This window comes from Leptonotus elevatus, chromosome 1, assembly GCF_054856555.1.
Source record: "Leptonotus elevatus isolate MCC_2025b chromosome 1, RoL_Lele_1.0, whole genome shotgun sequence".
In the NCBI taxonomy this organism is placed as follows: domain Eukaryota; kingdom Metazoa; phylum Chordata; class Actinopteri; order Syngnathiformes; family Syngnathidae; genus Leptonotus; species Leptonotus elevatus.
In genome coordinates, this window is record NC_141239.1 from 4,215,372 (window position 1) to 4,226,973 (window position 11,602).

The 11,602-nt window shown below is 46.2% G+C and overlaps 1 protein-coding gene across 3 annotated transcripts; it reads left to right on the top strand.

Annotated features, from left to right (window-relative positions):
- Positions 1 to 1,237: 1,237 nt before the first annotated feature.
- saga (S-antigen; retina and pineal gland (arrestin) a) lies at positions 1,238 to 11,361 on the top strand. 3 transcript variants are annotated; one of them, XM_086071588.1, is made up of 14 exons: positions 1,238 to 1,416; positions 1,593 to 1,653; positions 2,557 to 2,601; positions 2,664 to 2,863; positions 2,941 to 3,000; positions 4,265 to 4,332; positions 4,392 to 4,524; positions 4,616 to 4,700; positions 6,593 to 6,662; positions 7,268 to 7,405; positions 7,527 to 7,604; positions 7,734 to 7,748; positions 10,146 to 10,213; positions 10,308 to 11,361. In XM_086071588.1, the coding sequence occupies exons 1-14, from the start codon at positions 1,369 to 1,371 to the stop codon at positions 10,319 to 10,321; spliced, it is 1,083 nt and encodes a 360-aa protein (XP_085927714.1). In that variant the 5' UTR covers positions 1,238 to 1,368; the 3' UTR covers positions 10,322 to 11,361. The 3 variants fall into 3 exon arrangements, with proteins under 3 accessions (XP_085927714.1, XP_085927723.1, XP_085927730.1); XM_086071597.1 differs by having other exon boundaries at positions 10,161 to 10,213; XM_086071604.1 differs by lacking the exons at positions 10,146 to 10,213; positions 10,308 to 11,361 and adding an exon at positions 9,916 to 10,143.
- Positions 11,362 to 11,602: the final 241 nt, after the last annotated feature.

The window sequence follows — 11,602 nt, forward strand, 5'->3', positions numbered from 1 at the left end:
TAGAAGACGTCCTGATAATTAAATGTCGAAACAATTAACATAAGACATTAATCATGATTAATCACAATTCTAAGATGTGATTCATCTGATTTAATTTAATTAATTTAACTTAATGCTTCGACAGCCCAAATAAACATCAACCGCTTTCATTGCAAATATTTGAACAAAATCATATTTAACAAGTTTCATTATGAAATATTCCAATTTGGAGTTCTTCAACTTTGAAATGGGTCCGTTTGACCCGGGCTACGTTTAACGTTCCAAAAGCGCCCTGATAACGAATGGTCGCTCATGATGAACACTTTTAGATGCAAATATGTCAAAACCAAACATTTTAAGTTTCATTACCAAAAAGTAGCTACAAATTTTTAAAATGGGTCCATTTGACCCGGGTCGCGTTCCAAATGCACGGCAACGGCCGGGTTTTCGGCTTCCTGGGCTTCGGCACCAGTTGTAAAGTTCAGATGGGAACTTTCACCGCTTCTTTGATTTTCAATGCTTGCTATACTAAAAATAACAAGCAGGAGACTGCAGAAAGATCGATCATCTGCTCAATGCGGAAGAAGGCCTAATCTATTCAAATGAGTCTCGACTCTTATACTTATACTTTCTTGGCCACCCGCCCACACAGGCCTAGCCCATGTGAAAATGTGCGACCCTAACCCTCACGACTGCCAGTGAAAAGCCAACGACAAAAACACGAGAAGGAGGAGCAAAAACATCCGAAGATGAGATGACAACCTCGACTTTCACACAGCTCATAAATTGGACGGGCATGATATGCAAACACGAACGTCTCATCGACATGATGCATTTGCTAGCCCCTCCCCCTAACGCCAACCATCAGAAATGATTGCCTACCCCCATTCCTGGTCTGAGGTCTGAACACGTGGGGACCACCAAAATGGCCCCACTATATCAAGTTGGTCCCCACAACGGTAGTTAAACCTGGAAAGCCACAAAACCACACACACACACACACACACACACACACACACACACACACACACACACACACACACACACACACACACACACACACAACCTAATCTGCGCGGTTGTGCTGACGCGGTCGGAAGATTTTTCAAATCCTCTCAGCGGTTGATTTGAGTGAGCTGCAGTGGGCGTGGCCATGGGGAGCGGGTCCAGCGTGCCGGAAGCTTCCGATTGGCCGTTTCCAAGAAGGGAGCCGTGACGACCGTCCGTCGTTGACATATAGGGACGACGCCCGCCTACGTCGTCACACTCGTTCTCATCTTCATCATTGTCTTGCCGCAGGTGAGTTGCGCGGCGTCTCGGCGGCGTTGCCGCGGCAACACCCAGAGCGACGGTGACCACTTCCTGTTTGTCTTGTCGCTCGGCAGCATCATGAGCCCCAAGAACGTCGTCTTCAAGAAGATCTGCAAGGACAAGTCGGTCAGTTCATGCTAATGCGCTAACATCATCATCATCATCATCATCATCATCACGCCGATCGATAACACGCCAACGCGTCGTCATGGTCACGCGTGGTTGGATGGATGACGAACAGATGAATGAATGAATGACCGGCTGGCTGGATGATGTCATCATTCTGGTGTGGTGCTCTTCAGGTGGGCGTGTACATGGGGAGGCGGGACTTTGTGGACCGCGTGGACTCTGTGGATCCAGTAGGTGAGGCCACTTTGCCACTGATGTGACCGAGCCGCCTCGACACCTCACAGCACAGCCCCCTACCCGCCTCGCCACATAGCGACAATGCCGCCTAGCGCCCTAACTGCCTAGCTGCATAGCCGCATTGCCACATGGCCACCTTGCTATCGAACCACCTTACCAGATAGCCGCCTAGCCACATAGCGACAATGCCACCTAGCACCCTAATTGCCTAGCTGCATAGCCGCCTTGCCACATGGCCACCTTGCTATCTAACCACCTAGCCAGATAGCCACAATGCCGCCTAGCAGCATGGCCACCTTGCCATCTAGCCACCTTGCCAGATAGCCAACTAGCTGCCTAGCAAAATGGCCACCTTGCCAGATAGCTGCCAAGCAACATAGCTACCATACTGCCTAGCCACATAGCTGCCTAGCCACATAGCCCATCCCGCCAAGCCACATGGCCACCTTGCCAGATTGCCACCGAGCTGCATAACCACTTAATAATAATAATAATAATAATAATAATAATACTGCATTATATTAATAGGCACCTTCCTCGACACTCAAGGACACCGTACAATTTTAAAAAACGATTTAATTAAAAGCACTGTTTAAAAGAAATAAAATAAAAGTAAAAGGATGCGGTGTTGGGCTGGTGGCAGTGCAATGTGGACTTAACTGCTTAACTACATAGCCGCCTAGCCACATAGCAGCCTAGCCGCCTTGCTACCTTGCCATCTTGCCAACTAGCCACCTATCTAATGAGCTGTGTAGCCGCCTAGCCACCTTGCTACCTAGCCACCTTGCCAACTAGCCACCTATCTAATGAGCTGTGTAGCCGCCTAGCGACTTAGCCGCCTCTCCGCCAATCCAGGCAGCGTCGGCAACGCTAACCCGCCTGTGCGGTCGCCTTTCCTAGACGGCGTCATCGTGATCGAGCGCGAGGCCCTTCAGGGGAGGAAAGGTGAGCCCGTCGGCCGCGCCCGGCGCCCTCCGGTAGTGACCGCGCTGTCTGGCGCCCCCCAGTGTTCGTCACGCTGTCGTGCACCTTCCGCTACGGCCGCGACGACATGGACGTGATGGGCGTGGCCTTCCGCCGCGAGCTCTACCTGTCCACGCGGCAGGTGTACCCGCCCCTGCAGGACCGCGAGCAGGGCGTCCACACGCGCACGCAGGCCAAGCTGCTGCGCAAGCTGGGCGATGACGCGTACCCCTTCTTCTTCGAGGTACGCGCGCTGGCGGCGGCGCGTCGAACCGTTGGCGCCAAGCCACACGCGTCCTGTCCTGTCTGCTTTCCTCGCAGTTTCCCGACAACCTGCCGTGCTCGGTGGCCATGCAGCCGGCGCAGCACGACGTCGGCAAGGTGATGCCGCCGCTGGTTCTGACTGTGCGTGTGCGAGTGCATGTGTGTCGAGTCAAGTAAGTGTTTCCGAGTCCCGTTTCGCCTTTCCGAGCGGGGTTTAAAGTGACAGTGTGTAAAAGATGTCGCTATATCATATAATGCAGCCGAAGTACACAAACTACGGCGACGCTTTGCGAGCCTACCACCAATTCTCGCCGAGTGAGACGGAATTAACCGAAGCAACTAATAAGAGCTGCTAGCGGGAGTTAGTTGGAGCCATAGGCCGGAGTTTCTAACAAGAGCGGCTAGCGGAAGAAGCTAGTAAAAAAAATAAAAATAAAAAAAAAGCTAGTAAAAGCTGGCGAGAGCAAAGCAGAAGGTGTCAAGTGACGGGAACCCGAACGAATCAGAAGGTAAGAGGCGATCGTCCCATTGGCTTAGACAATTGATGCAAGCACCACCAGGGCTAACTACGTTCAGCATCCGTAGCAGGAAAATGGCGGCCGCTTGTAAGGTGAGACTACAGCCATGAAATATAATTAGTAATTACTAGACCTATGATTATACATATATATATATATATATAAAAACGTTTATGCTTAAATTTATATTTAAATTAAATGAATTATTAGTTCACCACTAGATGGTGCTAAAAATTACACATTGTCACTTTAAAATGAGGGTTAGGGTTTCAAACTAGGAGTCGCATTTCCATTTAAGGATTCAAACTAGGATTACGATTGCATAGAAGGTTTTGGGTTTCAAAGTAATGTTTCCAAATGGGGTGAGGCTCCAATTTAGGGTTTAACGCTCGGGTTAGGGTTTCATGGTAGAGTTTCAAAGTTGGGTTAGGGTTTCAAACAGGGGTTAAAGTTTGAATTAGGGTTTAAAAGTAGGCTTAGGTTTTGGAATTAGTGTTTCAAACTATTGGGTTAGGGTTTCAAATAAGGGTTCAAAATAGTGTTTTAAAGTAGAGATTTAAACTTGGGTTAGGGTTTCAAGCTCGGGTTTTAAACTATTGTTAGGGTTTAAAAGTAGGGTTTTCATTTATGTTTAGGTTTTAAAGTAAGGTGTGAAGCTAGGGTTAGGGTTTGAAAGTAGGTTTTCAAACTACGATTAGGATTTCAAATGAAGGCTTACAACTAGGGTTAGGTTCTCAAATAAGGGTCGGGTATCCAATTAAGGCTTCAAAACAGGGTTAGGGTTTTGCGTTTGGTGTGTTGTCTGCGTGTTTGTGTCCGCCACCATGTGGCATCCCACAAAGCCTTGCGTCTCGTCTCCTCAGCAATGCGCGGTGGAGTTTGAGGTGAAAGCATTCAGTGCCGAGAGTCAGGACGCCAAAATCCGCAAACAGTAAGGTCAGCCGGCGCCGATTCTGTCGGGCCCGATCTCACGCGGACCTTGTCCTCCAGGAGCTCGGTCAAGCTGATGATCAGAAAGGTGCAGTACGCCCCCGAGACTGAGGGGGGCGACCCTGTGGAAATCTCGCGGGACTTCCCCGTGTCGGACAAGCCGCTACATGTGACGGCCCGGCTGGACAAAGAGGTGGGAGGGGGGCGTGGCCTGGTACCACCAGTCCTGTTGCCGCGGCGACGTTGCCCGCTCCGCTTGACTTCCTCCTGCTTTCCATCTGCAGATTTTCTACCACGGCGAGACCATGAGGCTGCACCTCAACGTGGTCAACAACTCCAGCAAGAATGTCAAGAACGTGGTCGTCTCTGGTACCTTCTTCTTGTTTCGTGACGCACGTTCCTTGCATTGCGGCGTGACATCGTAGCACGCCGACATAACGCATTTTTCTTTTCTATGTTTGTCAACTCGGGTTGAATGGGAGTTCAACTGAGTGGATATAACTACTAATTATGAGAAATAGACCGATATGCTTTTTTCAGGGCCGATAACCGATATTTGAAGCCGATATTCATTAGCAGAAAAAAAAGAAAAAGTTGGTGTCAAAAATTTTTGTAATAAAAAACCTGTGAGCTAACCGTTAACGCGCACGCTAACACCAAAATAGCCGCTAATTCGCAAGCTAACCTTTAGCTCGCGGGCTAACAGCCGGCACATTGCTCCCAAATAGCAGCTAATTCGGGAGCTAGCGGTTAGCTCGCGGGCTAACTTAGCCTGCACGCTAACTTAGCCTGCACGCTAACTCCCAAATAGCTGTTAATTCACGAGCTAGCGGTTAGCTCGCGGGCTAATGTCATTAGCCCGCAAGCTAACTCCCAAATAGCCGCTAAATCACTAGCTGGGGCAGCTTTATTAATATAGCTTAATTAATACATATGGTATTAAGTTTAACTCAACCGTCTGCATTCGATTTTCTTCTGCATGTGAGCGTCTAGAGAAGAGCCGAGCTTTTGCTGCTTATTAGCTGTTAGCACTGGACGAGCAACCAATCAGATGGTGCTGTGGGCGGGCCAATGCTGCAGGGAGGCAACAGCCACAGACTAGACCAAGGAGAAAAGCAGTCGTCGGAGCAAAAATAACCGTTTTTAAATCAGCCATCAAAACAAAAACAAAAACAAAAATAGTCAGATGCCGATATTCATGAAATGCTGAATATCGGCTGTGCCGATTATCGGTCTATCCTTCATAATTATTTATTACTTTCTGTCTGTGAGCATTATTAAAACACCAACAAAATTAGCCAATGCTAAATGGTTAGCAGATTGTGGTTAGCATTAGTGCGCTTTTTAAAATAATGTAATATTAGCATTAGCACGCTAGGGGTTACCATTTAAGGTCAACAAAGTCCGCTGAAAAACTTCCTGTCCAATGCGTGTCTGCAAAGAAGGTCCGTGCAGAAATATGGGCGGCGCCACAAACATGATTCCGGCGTACCTTCGAGGCAGACATTTTCAGTTGACCTATTTTTAAAGTATCAAAAAGAGCAGTGTCACAGCGCCACAGGGTCGTTCCATGCCAAATCATTCCCCACAAAAATCTGAAAATCTTAACCAATCAGATTTGGATTTGAATGAAACTTGGTGTACTTGTTGATAGTGATGGAACAACACTAAATTAAAAATTTTAGGTCAATGGTTGCAGGGGTCCGGGAGCTACGGCCCACTGGATTCTGGCATTTTGGGCAAAAAGGGGCGTGGCTTTCTTTGAAATCTTCAATTACCGGAACTACTGGGTCAATCTTCACAAAACTGTACTGTTGGAACGCAAAAGCAAATGCAACAAATTGGATCTCTTATGATTTTGCCTTTCCAGAGATTCTTTTTTTTTTTTTTTTTAAGACCCGTCGTTCCTGTGAAAAAGCCATTTTGAAATTCGCAGTCGACTGCCATTTTGGCAAAAAAAGTCAGCAAGCGTTGATCGTATCAAACTGAGATTTGAGATGTTGGCTTTCTATTCAATGAATTACACCAAATTTCACTGAAATTGGAGGTGGTGGGGTTTGAAAATGTTTTTTTTTTTTTTCTGGGAGGCAAAATGACCCAAAGCAATATGGAGGACACGACGGTGTCTCAAGGAAACGACAAGGTCATATTCTGCCCAGCAATCAACACACTGCATTGTGTCCTGCTAACCTACAGCTGCTTACCTGCCACCTGTTGAGCGCATCATGCAGTAGCTCTAGTGTCGATGTTGTTGTCCGCAGTGGACCAGGTGGCCACGGTGGTGCTGTACTCCAACGACAGCTACGTCAAATGCGTCGCCATCGAAGAAGGGTGAGAAAGAAGCGAGCATGCTGACATGGGCAGCCTTTGACCAAGTTTGTTTTTCAAACAAGGCGTAGGGGTTCCAATTAGAGATCCAAACCAGGGTTAACGTTTCAAACTGGGGTTAAACTTTCAAATCAGGGGTTTTAGAATTAGGATTTCAAAATAGGGTTTCAAACTAATCTAGGGTTTCAAATGAGGTTTTCAACTTGGATTGGAGTTTTAAGGTAGGCTTCCAAAGTGGGGTTTTAAACTCCTGTTAAGGTTTCAAGGCAGGGTTTTAATTGGTGGTTTTTGAAGTAAGGTTTGAAGCTAAGGTCAGGGTTCTAAACTCCTGTTAGTGTTTCAAGGTGCGGTTTTAAATAAGTTGGGGTTTTCATTTTTATTTAGGTTTTTTTAAAGTAAGGTTTGTTGATATATTTAGGGTTTCAAACTCCTGTTTTAAAGGGTTTTAAACTAGGATTAGGGTTTGGAAGTAGGGTTTCAAAGCAGGGGTTTAATTCAGGGTTTGGAAGAAGGGTTTTAGTTTGGGTTTTAAAATATGGGTTGAAGAGCTCGGGTTAGGGTTTCAAATGAAAAAACGAGTTTAGCCTTTGACCAAGTTTGTTGCTCAGGGAAACGGTGTCTGCGGGTAAGACGCTCCAAAAAGACATCCTGCTGCTCCCCCTGCTGGCCAACAACAGGGAGAGGCGGGGCATCGCCCTGGACGGGAAACTCAAGCACGAAGACACCAACTTGGCGTCATCCAGCATGTGAGCGAGAGCGAGTGCTGAGAAATCGGATTGAGCTTGTGATGCTAATGCTAATGCTAATGCTAATGCTAATGCTAATGCTAATGCTAATGCTAATGCTAATGCTAATGCGTGGTTCCAGCATCAAGCCGGGCGTCCTGAAGGAGGTCCTCGGCCTCATGGTGTCCTACAGGGTGACGGTCAAGCTCATCATTGGAGGGTGATTAACTCACAAAACTCAAAAGAAACACGAGCAAGAGCGCTACTTTGTTTTGTTTTCCGCAAAACGGAAATCTTTAAACGTCTCATTTTTCACTTTAATTGTGCTCTCATTTCTACAATGTGGCAGCCTGATGAGCTCAAGGTGCGTATACACGCTTACTGACACACCTGACTCTGGACCAACAATGCCGCCATTGGCAGCCATCTTGCATTGCCACTTGCTGAGCGTGCCTAACCGGAATCCATTGAATTTCTGCCAACCCATTCACAATTTTCTCTCATAGGCTGCGTTAAGACTCGTGTTCATTTTATACGCGGTTTTTAAGTTTAGTCTCAGTTTTAGTCCAGTTTCAATTATGCTCGTTAGTTTTTAATCATAGTTAGTCAACCTGGTGGCGTTTTTTTAGTCGACTATAAATCTAGCATTTTCGTCTTAGAAAACATAATTTTGTTCATCTAGGTTTAGTGAGCGGCACGGTGGCTAACTGCTTAGCTAACTATATAATTGACTCTTTTTTTTTTAACCTTTCACGCTGAATCCACCTCGTGCCTGTCCCATGTTTGTGCACGTTGCACTCGCTAACTGCCGATTTAAAAGGGGATGTGTCACATGAGACAAGATTTGACAAACACATCATTTTCCTCTCGTTTTTAGTCATCAACTAAAATGTCCATAGATTTGAGTCCAGTTTTTATGAAGTGAAGTACATCTTCGTCTCGTCTCTCTTTTGTCCACCAAAATGCTGACTGATTCAATCCCAGTAAATGACGGTTTTAGTCCAGTCAAGTCTCGTTTTCGTCGACGAAATTATTTTTGTTGAGTTTTCGTTGTCGAAATTAACACGAGTTCAGCCTGCCAGACAAAATCCGATTTTGAGCCCACCCCGACTGAAAGTGGATGGCTCTTTTGTAGTCTGAACAGTCACAAAGCACATGAAATCACATTTTTGCAGGACGGGTTGAAACCGCATTCGGGGGGTAGTTTCGTATCCGATTCGGACAGGATGCGTCTCAGTCTGAACAACTACAAACACACAGATCGGATCCGCGACGTCAGTCAAACCGACAAGCGCCGTCAGTATCGCTTCGGTTCCACCTGCCCGGTTCCTTCGCAGTCAAACACCTTGGATGGCTCCGCTAGCTCTTCAGTTTTTCACATGCGCAACCGAAAACAGCAAATTATTGCCCAGTCATAGCCAGAGACATAATGAATGGTCGCTTAAAATTAAAAAAAAGTGCGTAATACGCTTGTGAGGAAACGACATCACAATTATATGACGTCAAACACGACAGGCGCTAGGCGATGCCTCTGTTAGACGCCGTTGCTACCTTGTCGGGCCGAGGTGGAGGTTCTCAAGCGTGCCAGATCCACCACACCAGCATCTACTGAAACTCAAACAGAATTTGCTTCTCCCACCGGTCCCTGAATCAGTAAAGGCTGGCGTTTGTGGATCTCACTCTGTTTCATCTATCCTTCCTTCCTTACTTTAGTCTTTCTTCTGGTTTCTTGAGGTCTCCCTTATCTGTTGGAATTTAGATGTTTCTGAGGTTGGTGAAAGATTTTGTAACTGTGGGTGGTAGGTGGTGTCTGGTTGGTGCTGGATTTCACTTTGTTTCATCTTTCTTTCCTTTGATCCTTTCTCTGGTCTCCTGACAACGTCAACACTCTCAAAGAGCCTCTTTGGTGGGACTCTGAAGTATATGGTTAAGGGGAAGGGTCTGGGATTTATAACAGATTTCAGGTGAATTAAAGAGCACAAACTCGCGCAAAAAAAATAAAAAAAAGAGAGCGATGATGATGACACATTGACTCGGGAAGACTGCCGAATGAATATTGTTGAACTCCCCCCCCCCAAAAAAAATACTTCGTTGCTACAGAGGATTGTGATTGGAATCAGATATGCCTGCAGTCTGAACGCAGCCATGAACGATCGTTCTGCCTTATGTTGTCAGAAGCATCAACGATGAAATGAAAGCAAAGTCCAGCAGGAAAAAAAAAATCGCTGTAAAATGTCAACGTAACGTTTGTCGATTCGCCATACTGAGATATTCCGAATGGTCGAGGCAAACAGTGAAGTTCGTTCTTTGAGAGGCTCTCGTGATTCCACACCGGGATCCAAGTGTCAAACACGCACTTTGCAGAAGACGTCAGTAACAGTGGCAACGTAAAATGGCTGCCGTTTGGCTTCAGGCCACAAGGGTCCAATTGTGAGTCCGTCCATATATAAATCCGTGCTATGGACGCATCATCATCACCCGCCTACCAAGCTAAGCTAGCGAGGCTAACCGCTGTTGTCGTCCACCAACAGCATATTTTCACCTGCGTAGACGTATGAAGTCTGTCGTCGCCTGCCGGACATTTTGCGGCTCCACAGCGACGGCGGCAGACAAGTGATTAGCGCTTGGCGCACTTCAAGCTATAAAAACGTTGACGTGGAGTCGTGAAGTCCACTCGTCGACGAATCGTTCTGACAAGTCTGGCTGACAGCCGCCATGTAGCATTTAGCATCGATGAGGTGTTGTGTGTTTGTTTTCAAAGTTGTTTGTGTGACAGTGAGGTGTCCTTGGAGCTTCCCTTCAAACTGATGCACCCTAAACCTGACACAGGTGAGGATCACGCTCCTCATCTTCTTGAAAACGTCAACAAACATTCCGCAAATCTCATAAACTCTTCTTCTCGTCTTCTTGTTCTTGCCACAAGTCAAGGAAAGGTGACTTGTTTTTGTGTATGTTTTTGTGTGCGTGTATTTTTTTTGCTTTGTCAATTAAATTCCAAATCAATACTTGCGACATTTATGCTAACATGCTAATGCCCACGCATAGTTCGGAGTTTGTGTTCAATGCAACGTGTAGTTTGTCATTTGTGTAAACATGCTAATGCTAATGAGCAATTTGATGTTGGTGCTAATGCCAACGGGAAGTTCCTGTTTTCTTTTAATGACAACAGGCAGCTTGACATCAGTGCTAATGTGCTAAAGCAAATCAACTGGGCTACTAACATGCTATTAGATGCTTGCACTAGCATACTATCACCAGTAGGCAGGTTGACATTGGTGCTTACATGCTAATGGCCAAGATTGCTACTTTTAGTAGTAGGCTAAAAGAAAGAGGTTTTATGCCAACAGGTCGATGCTAATACGCCGTTTCACCTTGGTGCAAAAGTGCTAATGCCAAATAGTGTCAGGGTTTGTGCTAAAGGCAACAAGGTACTTTTGACAGTGGCGGCAATGTGCTAAAACTAATTGATGGGGCAATAATATGCCATTGCCAAGACCTAGTTTGATGCTCATGCTAATGTGCTAATGCTAGTAGCTAGTTTGTGTCAACATGTTATTTCCAATAAGTCATTTGCCGTTGTTGCTCAAGTGCTTATCGAGTATGCCCGGTTGTGTGTTAAGTGAAATGGAGGAGGAGCTTGTGTTCCAGGAGTTTAAGCGATCGTACCTTCGAGGCATGATCGGCGACGACGAAGATGAGGAAGGGAATGTGTCGGGCGGCGACGACATGGCACCCAAAGAAAACTAAAAAAGGCTGCTTGGAGTTTTGTGTTGAGTTAGCCACAGTAGCTGCTAATTAGCATGTGCAACTATAATTAAAAAAAAAAACAATTTGTTGTCATTATCACGCTCAAGCATTATAATTATTGACATGCCGCTAGCATGTAAACTGTGATGATACCTGAAGTCGGCTGAATAGCATTTGTAAGTCACGTTTGATATGACAAGAAGCCCAATAAAGAACTTCGACACATCACAGTTTTTTAAATTGAAGACTGTTCTTCTACTTGAATGATGACATCATCAAGGCAGCTAGCAGAGGTTTTGCATCACCCTGTGGCTGGAGGTGGAATCGCTGGTTCCTTTAGTTGACAGTTGCCGGGCACCGGCCCCCGAGAACCGGAGACGTGCATGTTTGAGATGTTTCCCTCTTTCAACACACCTGATTCAGGCTCTTGCAGAGCTTGTGTGTCGGAGGAGGGAAACATCTAAAACATGC